The sequence below is a fragment of the Dermacentor andersoni genome, chromosome 3 (assembly GCF_023375885.2).
Source record: "Dermacentor andersoni chromosome 3, qqDerAnde1_hic_scaffold, whole genome shotgun sequence".
NCBI lineage: Eukaryota > Metazoa > Arthropoda > Arachnida > Ixodida > Ixodidae > Dermacentor > Dermacentor andersoni.
This window is the reverse complement of record NC_092816.1, coordinates 19,469,669-19,490,063: the sequence shown is the minus strand read 5'-3', so window position 1 is coordinate 19,490,063 and position 20,395 is coordinate 19,469,669. Positions and strand designations below refer to the sequence as shown.

At 46.9% G+C, this 20,395-nt stretch overlaps 1 protein-coding gene across 4 annotated transcripts in view; it reads left to right on the top strand.

The window, feature by feature from the left end:
• LOC126519683 (mediator of RNA polymerase II transcription subunit 13-like) overlaps nucleotides 1-20,395 on the top strand; it is a 176,105-nt gene that overhangs the window by 61,535 nt on the left and 94,175 nt on the right. For 3 of the 4 annotated variants that reach the window (XM_050169055.3, XM_050169049.3, XM_050169044.3), the window contains exons 9-11: nucleotides 12,425-12,724; nucleotides 15,848-16,201; nucleotides 16,588-16,730. In XM_050169055.3, coding sequence (XP_050025012.1) covers nucleotides 12,425-12,724; nucleotides 15,848-16,201; nucleotides 16,588-16,730 — 797 coding nt within the window. The remainder of the gene's footprint in view (nucleotides 1-12,424; nucleotides 12,725-15,847; nucleotides 16,202-16,587; nucleotides 16,731-20,395) is intronic. The other variant, XM_050169063.3, reaches the window with a different exon arrangement.

The window sequence follows — 20,395 nt, the reverse complement described above, 5'->3', positions numbered from 1 at the left end:
GACAACGTAACTTCGCTAACGAGGCCGCATTTTACATGACAGTGCCATGAGCATCGTATTACAGTCGAACCCGACTATATCGAACCCGTTTACATCGAATTATTCTATATATCGAACAATTTCTGGTCACGGTATAGTTACAATGAGTATATATAGCAAAAATTACGCTTACATCGAACAAATATTGCAGTGACTCCCGATATATCGAACGTCAAGCGGCGGAAAGTGCCCCCAGAAGTTGGCTTTCCCACGCGGTAGCGGGGAAACCCGGCGGCGCGGCTCCATCCAACTAACATCCAACCGCTCTCCCTACCGTGACCGCGCTGCCTCGGGCTGTTCGGGCGAGCCGTCGACACTCCCCCTGTCGCGCATAGTGGAGTCTATTAGGCCACATCCTCCCTCTTTCTCTATCATCTTTCACTTCCCATTCCCTCTCCCCTGACGACGCTTCGCCGTGCTCCATCACGGGTTGCAGAATCAAGCGTCCTTCCTTTCTTTAGATCACTATCTATTGACACTCCCCAGCAAAAAATGATCCTGGCCCGCCTCAGCGCTCGCTCAGACAGCCAATCAGAGGCTCTTGTGCTGTCTTCGTGAAAGATGGCGAAAGTGCGAGTTGTTTGGCTGCTTTCCTGCTTTATCGTGTTTGAGCCTTGTGGGCCGTATCCCGCAGTGTTGCCGTGATGAAGCGGCAGAATTCGCCTTTCGTAGTGGAGCTCGAAATCATAAATTGCGTTGAACGCGATGAGAAGTTGGATGTTCCCGCAGCGTGCAAGATTCCGCGGAGCACTCTCGGCACGATAAGGGCTAAAGTGGCCAGACTCGCAACCCGGTGCCCATGGCGCCCGACGCGTGCGCACGGCCGCGTACGAGGGGTTCTTCATACGTTCCGGTTTCCGCGTGCTCGGTGATGACTGTAAATTTTAATGAATGCGGCGAAGCCGCTGCCGGTGTTGCCGAAGTTTGGAGCGAGCTGTCAAAATTTCCGGTACATCCGAATCAACGGTGGACGAGTTTGTGAGTGCAGATGATGGTGTCGCGACCACGGGAGAGCCCGGAAACGAAGACTACATCGCCGACATCGTACCGAGCACAAATGAAAGTAGGCACATTGAGGAAAGCAACTACTGTCCTTTGCCCACATCCTCCGAAGTGATTGGTGCACTCGCATTAGTCCGGTGCTTCTGCGCGAATGCGGAAGGTTGCGGCCTCAGCTGCTCGGACTCCTTAGACAACGTGGGAAAGTGCGTGCGTCGCAGGCAGCGAAATTGCCCAAGCAGAAGAAAATGCAGGACTAATTTATGCGAAACTACTCTAGTTTCTTCAATAAAGTGATTTTATAAATGGTATGTGCTTTTATGACATCCAATTATTTAGCAGGCTTATATCGAATTATGCTCTATATCGAACTGATAGGCGTTTTTTTGAGAGTTCGATATAGCCGGGTTTGACTGTATTCATTTGTGTGGTTTTCGTCATGTATCAGCAGAAAGAGTGTTTGATTCTGCTGATATTTTATGAGCTGTGGGCCTCCACAACTTGTTCGTTGACTAGTGACATGGCCATGAAAGCTGCAGACTAAATAAAGGCAGTGGTTCAACAAGAAAGTGGTACTTTACATTTTTTACATCGCTGCTCCATTATGTGCCTGATAAAATCATTGCTATATCTTTGCTCCTTTAGCATGTGCTTTCGTTTTCAGTAGTACTGGCCCATAGCAATGTTATTTGTGCTTATCATAATGCAGGTACAGCCGAACTCATTTATTACAGTCGTGTATAGACTGGTGCAAATATTCGATTGAATATTATGCTATTGAGTATTCCCTTCGGCTCGAATTTCAGCATTCGAAACTAACAAATATGTACACATATTTCTCTGCACCCCCAATTACAACACTCCGAAAAGAAAAAGAAATCCATCCATATAACCTCCATAAATAACTGCATACAGTGCTGAAATCATTGTAAAAGGTCTCTATGCGCAGATGCATGAATTGGCCAAGTATTGTTGGTCAGCGGCTCTATTCCCCATCTCTTTGGTGATACTGATGGCAGAGAACTACACCCTAAAAGTAGCTTCACGGAAGCGCAAGTTGCGCTGCCGTGAAAGCACATCTCAAGGTGGAATTCGCGTGGCCATGAAGCCACACCTCAAGTTGGAATCGGTGTAGAACCCACACCCCAATCTTACCATTATATTTTAAAGATTTTGAAGGTGTGTTATATGCAAAAAAGTATGCCACATTTTAAAACATGTATAATTGAGAGCTTCAGTTTTGGTGAGCAAGTTCCATCACATAGCTAATAGCCAAGACAATTCAAAGATCGATTTGTTTGCATTTGCCTACTGATTTCTGCACCTACTCAATTATGAGCCAGAGTAAGCAGGCATAGTGAACAAGGGCCTGCAAACAAATTTTCTGTGCTGCTGCAGCTGTAAGAAATGTCGACTTGTGTTCTTGCATGAAAATATCTGAATAATGGCACTTCGAAAATAAACTGACTCCAGGGATGATGATATAACCAGTGCGAGAGTTAAAACACAGAGCACAAAAAGAAGCGACAAGGACAAGCGCTGGTTATATCATGGAATAACATGGTCTCGCACCTTGCTCCGGAGATGAACCTGTTTCCCTTGTTTTTCCTAGTAAATAGCCAACTTAAATTTGTCATCATGTGGCTCTTCTGTCAAGGCTTTGTGCGAATTCCACTACTATTCAAACTATTTGCTTTGTTTGAAATTATTCAACGCTAATTACTGTTCACTTTGACTGCTTCAAACCAAAAAATTTATATTTCACAAGCTTAATCATGTACTTTATTCTCCATATTGGAAGCAGCGTAAGGTTTCAGACAATGCTGTAGAGATGTCTTCTGTGCCATTGAATGACTACCTTTGTTGGACATCACTGAATGTGTGGTAACCACCGAGTCAATACTCGTTCCTGTTGCTCGCACAGGAAGGTGTCACTCGTGAAGCCCACCACCTTTCTTATCTCACCATTGTACACTTTCACTCGCGCCTAAAGCACACAGTGAGCAGTCGGTGTTAGTATCTTATCGCACTTGGGCTTTATTCGAAGCATGATGCGGCTCCGCTTCGACGGTCCCTCTTGTCGCAGGGCGCACGATTTGAGGGGTGTGTTTGCAAGCAGGCAATTGTAGTTCCATCTTTGGCCATCTGCATCTGTGGAAATTTCCATTTATTTTCTCTGCATTCCTTTCTGGCCACAGTGAAATTTCGTTATACAGTGAAACCTCGTTAAACCGTACCCGCTTAAACAGTAGTTTCGTTTTAAAAGTAGTCAAATCCTCAACTCAGCGGCCATTGAACATAATGTGTTTTGTATCCGCATAAACCGTACCAGCTTATTGCGTACGCATCTGTTAAACCGTAGCGTTTCAACTTTTCGTCGCGCAAACACTACAGTGCGTCGTCTCCATCGGGCGGCCCGGCAGAACAACAAGCCTCAGAGATCGGAACAACGGCCTCCAAGTGCCCTGTGCGTTTGCGCGTGAAGCCGCGTCAACATCATTTCGCCGCCATGCCAGAGAGCGTTATGGCGTCATGCAAGCGAGGACTCGCGTCATGCCAAAGCTCGGATATAAAAGACGCCGGGTGCTCAGCATAAAAGAAAAATTAGACATCGTCCATGCTATCGAACAGGACACGAAGGAGTCGGTGCTGGCACGCGACAGGGATCTGCTGTTGACTACGGTGTGTGGCATTTGGAATGCAAAGAAGTTGCTCGGCAGCGCTGCTGCGACCGCGAAGACATGTCGGCTACGTGGTTTGACTTTTCGCCATTGTTGCTTCTGTTGTTGCCGAAGTGTCGACTAGCCACAGTGATGAGAATTACACGGAAAGCGACAGCACGGGCGATTCGGGCCTGGCAGTGGCATAAGCTGCGCGTTACGTCAGCCTCATGAATGCAATCATCGCGACGAGAACAGGGGCGCGATAATGTAACTCTATTCCAAACTCCGGCACCCGGCAATGAAAAAGGCGCCCCGGGACTTCTGCAGCACTACGGCGCACATGCATGGAGAATACATAACGCCAACGAGGAATATGCCATGCGAGTGTTTGCTGAGAAGAGGGGGCGGGCTGAAAAGCTGGCAGGCAGCTTCAGTAAGTTTGAGGCAGCTGTCGTCTTGCTAGGCCGCCGCGGCATCAAACGAAAATAACGCTTTTGTCGTGCGAAGTGAATAAATGCTGCATGCTTTTTCCCCCTTTCATCGCACTCTCTCTGAGTACCGTTTTCGACAGGTAAGTGGGCGATCTCATGCTATTTCGGTTAAACAGTACAGTAAAACCTCGTTAAACCGTACCCGCTTAAACAGTAGTTTCGTATTAAAAGTAGTAAAGTGAAATCCCCGACTCAGCGGCCATTGAACATAATGTGTTGTGTATCCGCATAAACCGTACCAGCTTATTGCGTACGCATCGGTTAAAACGTAGCGTTTCCACTTTTCGTCGCGCAAGCACGGCGGTGCGTCGTCTTCATCGAGCGGCCCGGCAGAACAACAAGCCTCAAGAGATCGGAACGGCCTTCAAGCAGCCTGCGCGTTTGCGCGTGAAGCCACATCAACATCAACATCATTTCGGCGCTGTGCTAGAGAGATGCCAGAGAGCATTGTGGCATCGTGCAAGCGAGGACTCTCGTCATGCCGAAGCTCGGATAAAAAAAGATGCCGAGTGCTCAGCATAGAAGAAAAATTAGACGTCGTCTGTGCTATCGAACGTGACACGGAGAAGTCTGCGCTTACACGCGAGAGGGATCTGCTGTTGACTGCGGTGTGTGGCATTTCGAATGCGAAGAAGCTGCTCGGCAGCGCTGCTGCGACTGCGAAAAGATGTCGGCTACGAGGTTCGACTTTTCGCCATCGTTGCCTCTGTTGTTGCCAAAGTGTCGACTAGCGACAGTGATGAGGATGGCACGGAAAGCGGGCAATTTAGGCCCGACAGTGGCAGAAGCTGCGCATTACATCAGCCTCATGAATGCAATCGTCGTGACGAGAACAGCACCCGGCAATGAAAAAGGCGCCCTGGAACTTCTGCAGCACTACTGCGCGCGTGCATGGAGAATACGTAACGCCAACGAGGAATCTGCCATGCCAGCGTTTGCGAGAAGAGGGGGCTGGCTGAAAAGCTGGCACGCAGCTTCAGTAAGTTTGAGGCCGCTGTTGTTGTGCTATGCCGCTACGAAATCAAACGAAAATAACACTTTTGTCGCGCGAAGTGAATAAATACTGCATGTTTTTTCCCCCTTTCATCGCACTCTCTCAGAGTTTCGTTTTCGACAGGTAAGTGGGCAATCTCATGCTAATTCGGTTAAACAGTACGACCGTTTAGTACGTACTTTTTCCGAGCTCCGGCCAACTACGGTTTAACGAGGTTTCACCGTATTGAAATCGCATACAAACCACTTCATTATATTGAGGTCCTAAATACATGGTGTTCTATGGACAAGAGGTTATGAAAAGATAAATACTTTGTTAGATCAATAATTTCGTTATACATTCGTAACCCATGATAACGAAGCCCCGCGACAACGAAATATTTTCATATCCCTGGCGAACGCCCATAGGATTCAATGCATTTCATACCTCTCAACAACGAAATGTCGCTGTACTACAATCCCACATTAGCGAAATTTGCCGCAGCGTAACCCCACATACTACCTACTCGCGCAAGGCTAGCAGGCTCCAAAATGTGTTCAAATGCGATTGCTTTGCACTAAAATTGTGTAAAATACCCACACATTGCACTTGCGTGGGCGCCATCATTTTTGTTTACAAAAACAGCCAAACACCGGGAATGATCACGTGTGCTGCAAACACATCATTTACACCATCTTGTTTGCTGACCAACCGTTTGAAGTGCCATGCATGTTGCTACTGACATGTGACAACAGTTTTTGCACACCTAGTGCAATGCCTAATGTGCACCTCAGTGAGAAAAATGCAGCAAAAACAAGGAAATCCACGTCCCATCGACGTAGAATTGTTTAAGGCACTTGAGATGGCAGTCGCAGCATAGAGTACCACGCATCGGGCCTGATTAAAGGCACACTAAAGGCAAATACTAGGTCGATGTGAACTGTTTGAATACCATTCCAGAAACCTCTCAACACTTGTTTTGTGCCAATAAAAAATTTACCACAGTTACTCAATTGCAACGCTCGCATCTTCAGCGACAAAAAAAAAAAAAAAGAGAGAGAGAAATGCGCACCCGTTTGTTGTGACTTAAATAAAGAAGTCTTTTACAGTACTGCGCACCTCATTCATTCTACAGAAATACAACTTTCTTTCACTTGGAAAAATAAACATTTACTCCCAGTACACTGAAGTTGCGATAAATAGAAAAGTTAGTTTCGCCTGAAAGGTAAAGCATCAATTGCAATTGCAAATTAGTAGACAGCTATATGAAAAGTAAGGATAGTATTATCGGCCATATAAACTTTTAAACATTTGCTTACTAACTAAATTAACAAGCATAGCGTCAATTGTGCGCAAGCAAACATGAACACGTCTCACTCAGTGACTGCGGAAACTCTTTTATCAAAACAATGGAGTGAGGAAGTGCTGTAGCAGGAGTGAGCGAATTGACCTTTGTGCGGCCTCTTGCGTCAACGCGAACTAAGCGACGAGAATGCAGCGTGGTACGCATAGATGCGTAGACTTAGTCTCCATTGCAGATCGATTTCAAGCTAGGGGCTGCGCAGCCGCACTATATGCAGCAGCTACCAGAGTAGAACGGCTTTTCTGTTTGCGCCAGTCCCGCACGCAATTTTCGGGCACCCCGAATGCTCAAGATGCGGCCCCATTTCTGTCAGTCTCTGCACACATGATCACTTTCCTTTTATTTCGGGCATCGTGTGTCTTAGCAGTCGGAGCTTCCATGCTGACAGAGCAAACACAGAAAACGTGAAGACGAACAGTGTACTAAACTAAGCACGCATACTGCAGCACACATAATGCTGAAGGTGAACGCAGGTTTAGGGTCGTACTCGATTCTAATGCGCACACAATTTTTGGACCCATTTTATCAGGAAGGAAAGTACGCGCTAGATTAGAGTAAATATGGAAGTTTATGAGAAAACTGCATCTGAAGGGTCCAAATACCTTTTTTGAAATTCAAATCTCCCGCCACTTAGCTGGGAGAGTGGCGCTATTGCATGTGCCATCATTACCCTTTACTGCTGTCGGTGAGTAAAACGGCTCCCAACAGACGGCAGTACTGAGCCAAAAGAGCGCGATGCATTCGCCGCTGCAGCTGCTTTTTGGTCAAGTGGAGTAGGCCGTCTGGGCATGCCACGACATTATATGGAAGTTGAATTCTCTTCTACGTGCAGTTTGTGTGAGTTTCACGAGCCAGCAAAACCAGCGCAGCACTACACGATAACAAAACTGCTGAATCTCGAAAGCCTGGGCGGCACGGAGGCGAACGAAAGCAAAACCTTTCGTAATTTCAAGGAGTTCTTTTTTCTGAAATTTATATAGAACTGGACAAGTATCATTCTATATCGTCTTATAATACAATACAAGGATGTTTTTTGCAACGAGTGGTTGAGTACTAGTGATTGAATTTCACTGAGGAGTGTTTTCATCATTGGGCAAGCAGTTGAATGTCCCGGGGGAGTCTCTACAGTCGCCGATCGTTTATTCGGACCTCACGGGGACTGCGGAAATGTCCGAATAAACAGGTGTCCGAAAAAGCAGATTAAGAAAAAAAAATGAAATCCTTTATTTCCACGCACTTATTCGGGCTCGGCAGTAGGCTTGAAGAAATCGTGAATGCGCCGTTGCACGCTGTTCCGTTTACGCGCAATCAGATAAGCCTGAATCTCGGAGAGGGTCGAACGGTCACTATAGGCAGCTGAAAGCACAGTCACTGCTTGTGCACGCTCCGCATGCGACGGCAGCGTAGCACATGGTGCATCATCTTCCGACTCGGAGTCATCGTCCGGCGGTGCAGCATAGAGAATGGGTGCAGCAGAAACCTGACGAATGATCTCGCCGTCGTCGAGTTCTGCGCATGTCAGTACAGCAGTGTCAGCACCTGTGAAACTGTCAAATGAGACGGTGTCCGGAATCGCAATGCAACCACTGCGCAGGTCTCGGCAGAACATTTTCCGCGTCAGTAGGGAGCACATCGGAAGGCGACAAATCTTAGGCCTCCCGGCACTCGCTTGCCAGCATTCCCCAGCGCAGTCTGCGCGGGCACTGTCGACGCGATGTTTCCGTACGCCGCGTTGGAACACCGAAACCTCGACACAGCACACAAAGCAAACACCACCGTGCCGACACCAGTCGCACAAACGAAAAACGCGGCCTGCTCGCAGCGTCATCCGCGAAAGAAACAAATCAGCTGCTGGATTGTCTTGACATGGCTTACTAAGCTGAAACCGGAACTGCTATACAGCCACTCTCGAACCAGGCAGAAACGATGATGATGAGCGGGGATTTCCAGTAGCGCCACTTCGTGGGGCAGCAAGGATGCTCCGTTCAAAACAAAAATGGCGTTCAGCAAGTCGAACTATGCGCCGGTCAGAGTCGGTGCATGATGCCCTCGATCGAGTTGGCTCAAGGAGTGTCCGAAAAATCTGACGAGAGGTTGCAAGGTGTCCGAACTTTCGGCAGTTGTTATACATTATGGTCTATGGGGAGAACGGCGATGCCGCGAAGCTGACCGAATAATCGGGCATGTCCGAATTTTTGGAGTCCGGAAAATCGGTCGGCGACTGTAATCATGTCCGGCATTTACCTTAATTTCTCGATTATTAAGGCTCTGTTCGCGATAATATTGATGCCTCAGAGATTCTCAAGCACTAATCTATCAATTTAGCTTGACTTAATATTTGCCTTTAATGTGCCTTTAGCGATCGTCCGGGAATGCGCATTCCTTGCTTCAAGAACGCCGGTTTCTGTGCCACCCAACAGGCATCGTGTGCAGATTTGGCACCGAACGTAGATTTGCACAAAGGGGCCGATATCTCGATTGATTCATTGATTGATTGATTGATTCTTTATTGGTTTATCACATATACATGTGATGGGAGGCGAAGGGAAAAGCCATTCAAGGATGGCTTGAGAGAGTCCTTCACCCCCATACTGGCAAAGACAACGGCAGAGGCACACACCTTTTGTTCACATGGTCATACACTTCGACAAAACCATAATATAAACACATTAGTTACTGTCCTACGTAGGGAATCATGCTTTAACATACGTAACTCCACCTCAGCATTGAATGACAGCACATTTCATAACATATGCTTAGTAATAGCGGCATTGAAACGATATAATTAAATGCCAATCATAAACAGCTCTAGAGGTCAATGTTCAATGTCAATTGCCTTCGGGTATACGAGATACTATCACTTTTGCACTTGGCACCAGATACGTCGGCGTCTAAGGGTCACAGCGTGCGCTGGAGAAATGCTACTCTTTGCGTGGAGCGCTGTTGCTCTGCATCTGGCGCTGAATTACGCAAAATCTCGCAAAAGTGATCGTATCTCCGAAAGCAGTTGACCAAAAATACCGCTCCACGGCAGCGCTGCTACTGCCGATCGACGCATGCGGTGCACATTGTACTGTTGGCAGTGCTGTTCTATATCATCGAGCAAAGCTTGCCAAAGTTGGCTAACAAAATTTTGACAATAAAATTTTGTTCTGCAACGCATTACCTCTCTGTGCTGTCTCATTTTGCGACAACGTAACAGCCGCATTTTGGAACATTGTACTGAGGCAACAGACATTTCTGGCTGCTATAGAAGTGAGAGAGGTACAAAATACATATTTACTTGCGAACCAGAAACAAAAAGAAACTTCCTTGGAAGCTTCGGAAGCGCCTAAGTAGTTGAGTTGTTTACTTTGTGAATGTGCTCCTCGAAATAAGCGGAAGGCAATAGGAAGGAGGGTTTACAGAAGAAAAAGCATCTACATCATCAGCAGCAGCCTATTTTGTGTCCACTGCAGGACGAAGCCATCTCCCTGCGAACTCCAATTACCCCTGTCCTGCACCAACCAATTCCAACTAACGCCTGCGAATTTCTTAATTTCATCACCTCACCTAGTCTTCTGCCATCCTCGACTTCGCTTCCCTTCTCTTGGTACCCATTCTGTAACCCTAATGGTCCACCGGTTATCTAACCTACGCATTATATTACCTGCCCAACTCCATTTCTTTCTCTTAATGTCAATTAGAATTTCGATCGGCTATCCCTGTTTGCTCTGTGATCCACACCGCTCTCTTCCTGTCTCTTTAATATTGCGCCTAACATTCTTCATTCCATCACTCTTTGCGTGGTCCTTAACTTGTTTTCGAGCTTCTTTGTCAGTGTGCAAGTTTCTGCCCCATCCATATATCACCAGTAGAATGCATTGATTGTACACCTTTTTTTTTAATGATAATGATAAGCTTCCAGTCAGGATCTGACAATGTCTGCCGAATGCGCTGCAACTCATGTTTATTCTGTAAATTTCCTTCTCATGATCAGGGTCCCCTATGAGTAATCAACCTAGGTAAGCGGACTCCTTCACAGACTCTAGAGGCTGGCTGGTTACCCTGAACGCTTATTCCCTTGTCCGGCTATTGATCATTATCTTTGCCTCCTGCATATTAATCTTCAACCCCACTCTCATACTCTCTATTAAGGTCCTCAATCATTTGTTGTAACTTGTACCAAGTGTTACTGAACAGGACAATGTCATCTGCAAATTCGCCGTTGATCCTTACTCCTAAGTCTTCCCAGTTTGATAACTTGAATACTTCTTCCAAGCACACAGTGAATAGCATTGGAGAGATAACGACTCCTTGTCTGACACCTTTCTTTATAGGTATCTTTCTACTTTTCTTGTGGAGAATTAAGGTAGGTGTGGAATCACTGTAGATACTTTCCAAGATATTTACATAAGTATCCTACAGGTTGCATCAGATCACTGGCTTGGTCATTCTATTTGAGGTTCAGTTATTGTAGCGGTTATCATCTCCCAGCGAAACTGGGATGACGCTCCGCCTCCCTTCACAGCTAAGCGTTTGTATGCACACAGTCTGCATCCGTTGCAGATTGATATTGCAACAGTGCTTTTGTGAAACTAAAATAAGCTGCTGATGCTGCGTATTGGTGAATGGCATTGCAGGTGGCACAGTGAGCTGCCTGGCAATGTGGATTTGCACGTGCTGAAAACCGATGTGTCATGGTTTGACAGGGTGCGCTCCCAGTTTTGCAAACCACAGAAGTCCACACCAGGGCCGAGATGAATGAATGAATAAAGCCTTTATTTTAAGGATGGGGACGGCTCTAGGCCGCTGTTGGAGGTTAGGTGGGAAAGGAATGTGGGTTCCCGGGTTGTTGGCTGAAGCACATCTTCAAATCAGTCTTTGATCTTCCGCTTTATGCAAACTCAGGTGCATGTTTAGTTCCGCCGCTCTCGCCTGGGCTGGTCGACCCCTTCTATACTACTCGAAACAGGCCACTTTGTCTGCCATATGTCTCAATGGCTTTCTGTGTTTCAGGGTTAGTTTGTATTCCAATTCCTAGTGTTCTAATGCCTCCTTGTAGTAAATGTTAAATGTTGGATCTCCCTTGTGAAAAAGCTGCAGAGCTGCAAATGAGGTGTTGCAAGTCTGGTCTGCATGACTCCTGGCAATGTGTGCATCGGGTATAAATGTTTGCAATCGCACCAGACAGCAAACGGAGACTATTAGAAGCTACACCAGTACATGTGTTTGACGACAAGGGCGGGCTTACTCGCACTAAAGAGGTTTCTTTAAATAAGGTTATGGCCAACGCTGCATACACACCACACATACTTGAGAAATGGCTCCAAACCAGGGCCGAGATAAAGTAACATGACTGTGTCAGAGCCATTTCTTTTCATGTTTCTTCAGTTGTCTGAGCAGGGTTCTGCCTACGTTATCACTGCGATTGGCCTGCCATGATTTTTTGGATAATAAGAAAGGTGTCAAATTGAGCTGGAGGAATCCTTCCATTATACTTGCCCACTTCACACCTCGTGCTGCCAAGACTGGGTGCCACAAGGTATTGATGAGGCGAGCGAACACTGCCTAGCTGTGCAGGCTCGCATATTTCCCCTTTACATTTCTGGAGCTCGTGAACCTTGGGAATAATTTGGGTGGCCAAGGCACAGCAACACGAATGGGAGCGGAATTGCATCGGTTATTTCATAAACGAGGTGCTCATGCAGTGAGCTCAACTACCCTTGCATTTCCTGCCATTTGCGCAGTGAGCCCAGTTAGAAAGGCTGTTTAAGAGTTAAGAATGAATACTGCTTTTCGCATCATGATCATGTTTGTTATGTGTTGGTTCATCCGTATTATTCACCGCTTTCATCCAAATAATGGAAGAAGGTTCGCGCACTCACAACATGTGCTGCGGCGTACTCTCTGCCAGGTGGACTATGAGGGGGCGGTGGCTCTTGTGTCCCGAGTGGCCAGCGGAGGCCTGCCCCAGCTGTCCCATCAGCCAGCAGTGGGGGGGCCCCCACCATCAGTGGGGTCGTGCTCTCACCCAGGCACGCCACTGCTGCTCAGCGAAGGGCCTGCCTCGCAGGCATCTCAGGCAGACCCCGCCATGCCCACACTGTCCCCTCACCCGCCGCCGAGAGATGAGTCTAGACCTTCCCCGGCACCCGGTGCAAGCCCAGCAGCCTCGGGAACTGATTCTGCCAAGGATCGGCAACCTGGGGAGCAGGTAGTCCTGCAGTCATATTTTTTCCATGTTATTGAGGCCTATGGAGAGCTTAGAGGTGAGACCTCGAGGCCATGGCTTATCTCGGATGTGTTGGACGAGAGATAGCGGAGGTCACATGTATTTCTTGCGGTAGAAAAGGAAATGCTGCTATTAGTAGGCCCAACAGGAATGTTGTAGCAGCTGCGGCTCGGTTACTTAGCAAGCTTAGCTTCGTTTGGGATAAGCGTATGAAGGCTTCGTTGACAGTCACATCTGTGCTTGCACAGTTTGCACTGCACCCAATGACAATGACGCAGTGTCAAAACAAACGTGTAATGAAAATTCACGAACACGCACCGCGCATTCTTGCAATGGTCGTGGTTCTGCACATTAGGTTAGCAAGACCGATTCACATTAAGGATGCACTCATGTAAGAGCACATCCGAAAATCTGCTTGCACGGTGTGAAACTTGCTAAAGAAATGGCACGAAGCTTCTCTATTCAAATGAAAGGGTACGTTGATCTGGCTGAACTGATAGAAGTGCTTGGTGGACCTTCACATACTGTGGGAGTCCGTGCGTACATGGCGCAGAAATGGGGGGGGGGACTGGCTGAGGGAAGGGCTGCATGCTTTTTCTGCCTTTCGTCTTCCTTTTCAGAGTGATGACAATAGTGATGCGCATTCTATTGCTTCATTTTAATTCAACATTAGCAACCCTAGACACTTTTGTTTGGCATTGCAGCTCTTATGTGACAAGCATGTTGCAGGCGACCGGTGTGTTGCAAAATGCATCAGTGTGATGAATGTCTGATACTGTAAAGTAATTCTGGTAGGACCAAGCAGCAAGTGTAAGTTATTAAAAATGTCAAAATATGAATGTTCTTAATATTTGTATTCGATTTGCACACTAGGTATACGAAATTTTTTGAATATATTGTCTGCTGAGTGAGAGCAAACATGGTTTGTAGCGTTTGTTTCTATCTAATCTGAGAATGCGGGTCTGATCTTGTGCTGAATTTGGTCGTTTCGTGCTGGTAACAAAATTTTGCCTGTAAAGCATGCTTACCCACACAACGTCCAAGCTATGCGGGAAAGCCAGATTCCCAGTTGCAAAGAGCACGATTTGCACTCTGTTGTAGCGCCAACACCAGTCCCAAGCTTATTGCTTCACAACACATGTGATATGCGATGGCTGGCACAGGGTCAAATGCCTCTGTGTTTATGGGCGTTTGGTTGTGTATAGTAAGCCACAGGTTCCTTGAGAACAGACAGCTTGTGGGGATTACTCAATTTTCCTGTTAACATGAGCCAAATACTGTAGAGCCTTATTCATACGTTTTGGAATAGGAATGTGAGAAGAATTGTACTAACCGGCAAAACGTAAAATCCAAAGTAATTAAAAGGCCTACAGACTCGGTTGTAGTTGGCATCTACGTAATGTGAAGCATTTTTTGTGGCACGAGGTGCGCATTGGGGCTTGGTGTGCATTGGTGGGGTTTTCGGGCGGTCCATGTCGCCTTTTCTTTTCTTTCTATTGCTTAATGTTTTAAAACAACGACAGGAAACCTAAATGAAATTGACTTGGCAGGCAACGCCAGATGCCGCCAAAACCAAACATGACACGTACATCGCAGCACCTGCAATGGGGGCTGTTGGCTTGCTTGGGTTATCGCCTACTAAAAGCATGCAGTACGCCTTTAACCACACTATGCCCTACACGCTGTAAAACAGATAGTCGAGGATACTTATCGCAACAGGGTTGGCGGCGATAGCTGTGAATATGCCATGCGACGACTCGGGGGTAGATTCACTGGCACTGGGATAAGAAACTAAATGATCACTGGTGTTTTCACGTGAGACATGCGGGCGAGTATTGTGGTGAAACTGATGCATAGGCAACTGCTGTTCTTGATCGCACGCGCCTCATGCCTTTTATTGTTTACAAGAGATCTATTGGCCAGAAAATGTACCATATGATCGCATTCTGCAGCAAGGAACGGTGCATTTGGGTTATTGCTTATTAGGAGTGTGCAGTGCGCTTACAGTGGCACCTAGCACTGTGAAAAAGATGGGTGAAAATGTTTATCCCAATAGGATTGGCGGCAGTAGCCTTGAATGCAGTGGGCAAAGACCCGAGAGGAGATTCGCTGGTACCGGAATAAAAAACAGGGTGCGCACCAGTGTTTTCACGTGCAACGGGCGGGCGAGTATTACGGTGAAGCTCCCTGGATGGATGGCTACTACTCGATTGCACACATGCCTCGCGCATTTTCTTGTTCATGGGATCTAGTGGCCGGAAACCATATCATATGATTGCATTTTGGTGATGCACATAATGTTGCCAAAAAATTGTTTTTTCTGGGAACGTACAAACCAGTAAAAAATATGCAAAAAGCAATTTAGTCATTCCTTTACATCTTTATCTGTACAATCTTTATCGTGTACACAACTTACTAGTCTAACTTCTTACGATTGACAATGTAATTGTGATGTTCCAACATGTTAGAATATCCAAACTTGCTAGCATATGCATGTGCATATCAGTATTCGATATAATAAGCTATGTTTTCATATTTAATTCGTATTTGAAAACTTTTGTTTGTGTGCCCCTAATTATGATCAAACTAATGAGACTTTACTGTAATGCCCTAATGTTGCCCTCATTTACGCCTGTCAATAGTGCTGTGATGCTTCAACATGTAGATTTAAAGATGCCATAAATAAATGAACCCACATAATTCAATATTCAACTTAATATTGAACTCCAAGTAATTGCTCTGCAAAAAAAAGAAAAAAAGAAACATACTTAGAAGGGTTCTTTCGTCGTTAAGCTTCTCTAACTAGAAGGACATGGTATCGTAGCGCAAAAAAACTGGAAAAGAAAGAGTCTAAAGGACAGACAGAAGAGAAAGAAAGTCTGTCAGTTCCTTAGAATCTTTCTTTTCCAGTTTCTTGTGCTACATTACCATGTCGTTCAGTAAACACCATCTTGCCCAAGAAAAAGTTATTGTTCTCTTACTAGAATTATTTTGAAACTGCTTGTATCAGAAGGACTTGCTCATCAGAATGTGAAGCACTGGCACCTACAATAGATAGAGCAGCCATGCAGTCCAAATTGAGGTAACATTGTGATGCCTTTGCAGCTGCTCTCACCATCATCCTTGCTCGAAGTAAAACCACCCTTGGAAGCACCACCATCCTGCTCACCAGGGGGCACGTCCCATCCTTGGGGTGGTCCTTCGTCAGTTCCATCTTCATCCGCGGCTACCCCGCTGGGGTCCTCGGGAGTACATGCTCCACCATCAGTGGGCACTGAAGAGATGCCAGGCACTCCTCTGGCTGCTCCTGGTGGTCCAGCCTCTCTGCCACCAGGCACACCGGTTGGTGGTCCACCTGGGACTCCTGCTCCCCAGTTGCAGGCTCCCCCAACAACACCTGGACCTCCTGCGTCACAACAGCAACAACCACAGCAGCCTCAGCAACAGCAGCAGCAACAGGTAGCCTATCAAATTTACGCCTTTCATGCTGACCCCATATGTGGGCTTGGCATTGCCATGTGAATTTTCAGAATAGGTCATTTGGCAAATATAATTTGTGCATTACTTCACATAGAACTTTGCAAGTATTAAAAGACACCCTCCTCACTGCTTCTGAAAGAATATAGGCTGGTTCGATCCCATGCCACAGTGATTGCACTTTGATGGGGTGAACTCAAAGGCGCATTAGCACACCCATGATTTCATTTCAGGGTTGGGAAAAGCTGGTTGAGCTCATCTCAGAGGGGTTGTTCTGATATTCTCATGTCCCATCAGAGTCAAACTAACAAATTTCAGTGCACTGGTTATGGTGGCCCAACATCGTCTAAGAGTTGTTTTTTCTCCAGCCCGTGCAGCAGCAACAGCACCCAGGCTTGAAACGGCCGTGTCTTCCTGCTGTTCCTCACGAGGCTCTCCTGGAAGCCGAGGCCCCCTTGCCACTAGGAAGCAGCCTGCTTTATGATTACACCACTGTTTACCAACCTGCATGGTCAGTGCTTTATGCCAATTGCCTTTTGTCATTTGTTACAATTTCCATTGGCCACAGAGTTGGATGCGTGCGTGTACCATGTGCAGCTGTGGAGTTGTAAGGAGGCAAACAAGCATCGCTTGCATCAAATTCCATGACTGTCAATAGAATGCGTTAAAGTCTCTTAAGCTTAATGTCAGTTTGACAGATGTGTAAGGTGGTCCCACTTTATACAGTGCAGTCCACTTATAACGATACCACATATAACGATATATCGGTTATAACGATGGGTCGACATGAGAGTGTCGTTTTATTCATTAGGTCTATGGGGAAAAAAACCATTTATAACGATAGGTTATTCACCGCATATCGGATATAACGATCAAAATTTTGCAGTCTGGACGGCGTTTTCCGTGCCAAATAATCGTAACGTTTGCGTTGCTTAGTTCCCTGAAACGAACGATGTCGAGACGAGGCGATGTTTACCTCCGTAAGTTCGTATCTGCCGCCATTACCGCGCAGCGCGTCTCGCCCCGCCCGCGCACGAGTAGGCGCAGCCAACGTTGGCGCAGCGCGCCACAAGATGGCGCTAGCTGCATCATGCGCGTCGGCCACAGTCGCTCCGAAAGAGAGAGAAAGAAAAAAAGAAGCGACAAGCAAAGCGGCGCGGTGGCGCCCGTCCCGCGTCTCTCTCGCGATAGCAGGCTGACGCCACCGAAGCAGCGTGCAAGCAACGGTTCAACCCAGTTCGAAGATGGCGCCGACAAAGCGCAAAGCTGTGTCGCTTGACACGAAGATGGATATCTTGCAGGACTCTCGATGCGGCTTCAAGGTGAGCGCCCTCGTGAAGAAGTATGAGCTCGTCCAGTTAACGATATCAACCATCTTGAAAACCGGGAGCACCGCGATTGTGAAGGCAGGAGCTATCAGCGGCCATTCCGATCAGCGGAAAAGGGGTTAGAGACCCCTTGTACGCCGATGTTGAAGAGGCGCTTTACCAGTGGTTCATCACCAATGGCTTAAAGAAGGCGGGCTTTCTGCGTAAGGACGAACTTCCCCAACCCGCTGAGACCGACCCGGTGGAAGTCGCTGACATAACCGAGCTCTGGGAGCTCGTTCCTACTGGTGACACAAGTGGTGTGTCGAAGGAGGAGTTTTTGACTGCAGACAGTGCTGCCTCGTTCTGCGATGAGGTCACCGACGAGGCGATCGCCGAAGATGTGCTGTCTCGACAGACGCAAAGTTGTGCGACGGTGGCGACGGCATCAGCGACAGTGACAACGAGATCGACAGTGGCTCCTTGACCTCGACCACGATGTCCACGCAAAGGGCACTGTCGTCGATCGACTCCTTAATTGATTTTATGCATGCTAAAGGATTGCCGCCAGTGTTCGCGCAGCAGCTGGAATCCATGCACACCGCGGTTGTGAAGCTGAAGCTGCCGCAAAAGCAAGTGCAGATTTCGGACTATTTCGGCGCGCCTAATCCTTGACACGGTCATTGGCGCTAGAAATAAAGTTTGTTTTTCACGGCCTACTGTATACATCATCTATTCTTTACAGCAAGTAGCGAATTCGAGTTCAGAGCTGCAAAGGTAAAGAGCGCAAACGCGTTTAAAAAAATTTTTTTTTTTTTTGATAACTGCAGTCCAGATATAGCGATCATCGGTTATAACGATCATATTTTTCGTCTTTATCGATATCGTTATAAGTGGACTGCACTGTACCAAGTTCAATCAAAATGAATCCGTCTTGTTACATATCTGGGGATTTTCGAACAGGGAACTTTCAGATGGTAAATTCAAGTAGTGTAAAGCAATTGGAAAATTTTGGTTGTTGAGCTAATTTTGTGCGGATACAGGCACATACAGGCACTTACAAAATTTTATGAAGGATCAAGTCATGCAGCAACACTAGAAACTCCCAAGTGGTTGTGTGGGAACACATGCTTCTTTGCAATCTCATTTGTGCAATGTACTATGCATAAATAGTGATTGGTGCACAGACTATGTGCAAAAGTGAAAGCATTACAGTACAGAATGAAAGTGTACACTTATTAAAATATGTGCATCAGTTGGCATTTTTTCTTACTGCAAGCAGTAGATGTTTTGGCAGAAAGAAGAGTGCACAAGAGGCTCACACCTCGGTCATTGAGGTCACAAAGCTTTTCTGCATGCGGTGCAGTGTGAACGCATGGTGAGGTGCCCTACAGTCAGTGCTTCTAGGCCTAGCATTTCTACCATCCATCGGAGCCCAATTTTATTTGTCGTGCTGATGAGGTACAGCTACAGTCAAACCCAGCTATATCGAACTCTCAAGAAGACGCCTATCAGTTCGATATAAAGCATAATTCGATATAAGCCTGCTAAAGAATTGGATGTCATAAAAGCACATACCATTTATAAAATCACTTTATTGATGAAACTAGCTTAGTTTCCCATGGAATAGTCCTGTATTTTCTTCTGCTTGGGCAATCTCGCTGCCTGCAACGCACACCCTTCTCCACATTGTCTAAGGAGTCAGAGCAGCTGAGCCCGCAACCTTCCGCATTTGTTCAGAAGCACCGGACTAGTGCGAGTGCATCAGCCACCTTGGAGGATGTGGGCAAAGGACCATCGTTGTTTTCCTCATTGTGCCTACTTTCACTTGTGCTTGGTACGATGTCAGCAATGTAGTCTTCATTTTCGAGCTCTCCCGTTGTCGTGGCACCATCATCTGCACTCGCAAACTCATCGACCGTTGATTCGTCAACAGCTTCTGGAGATTCTGACAGCTCGCTCCAAAATTTGGCACCACTGGCAACGACTTCGCCGCAGTCATCAGAATTTACAGTCATCACCGAGCACACCGAAGCCGGCACGTCTGAAGCAATTTCGGATGAACCACTTGCACGTGGCCGTACATACGCGTCAGGTGCCACAGGCACCGGGTCGCGAGTTTGGTCGCTTTAATCCTAATCTCCCCCGTATTCTTCAAGATCATGCTGAGAAGAATCTTGCACACTGCGGGGACAGCTGACTTCTCACCACCTTCGACCCGATTTATGATTTCGAGCTTCACTACGAAAGGCGAATTCTGCCACTTCATCACGGCAACACTGCAGGAGAAGGGCCACAAGGCGCAAACACAGTGAACCAGAAAAGCAGCGAGACAACTCGCACTTGCGTCATTTTGCACAACGAGGGCACAGGAGCCTCTGATTGGCTGTCTGAGCAAGAGCTGCGGGCGGGCCAGGATCATTTTTTGCAGGGGGGGGGTTGTCAACGGATCGCCCAAGGCAGCGCGGTCAAGGAAGAGAGAGCGGTTGGATGGAGCTGCGCCACCGGGTTTCCCTGCTACCGAAAGGGAAGGCCAACTTCTGGGGGCACTTTTCTGCTGCTTGAAGTTCAATATATCGGGAGTCGCTGCTATGTTTGTTTGATGTAAGCATAACTTTTGCTATATATACTCATTGTAGCTATACTGTGTTCAGAAATGTAGAATAATTAGATGTAAACGAGTTTGATATAGTCGGGTTCAAGTGTACAGTCGCCGACTGATTTTTTCGACTCCAAAAATTCAGGCATGCTCGATTATTCGGGCTGCTTCGCGGCACCGCCATATATAACAACTGCCGAAAGTTCGGACACCTTGCAACCTCTCGTCTGATTTTTCAGACACTCCTTGAGCCAACTCGATCGAGAGCAC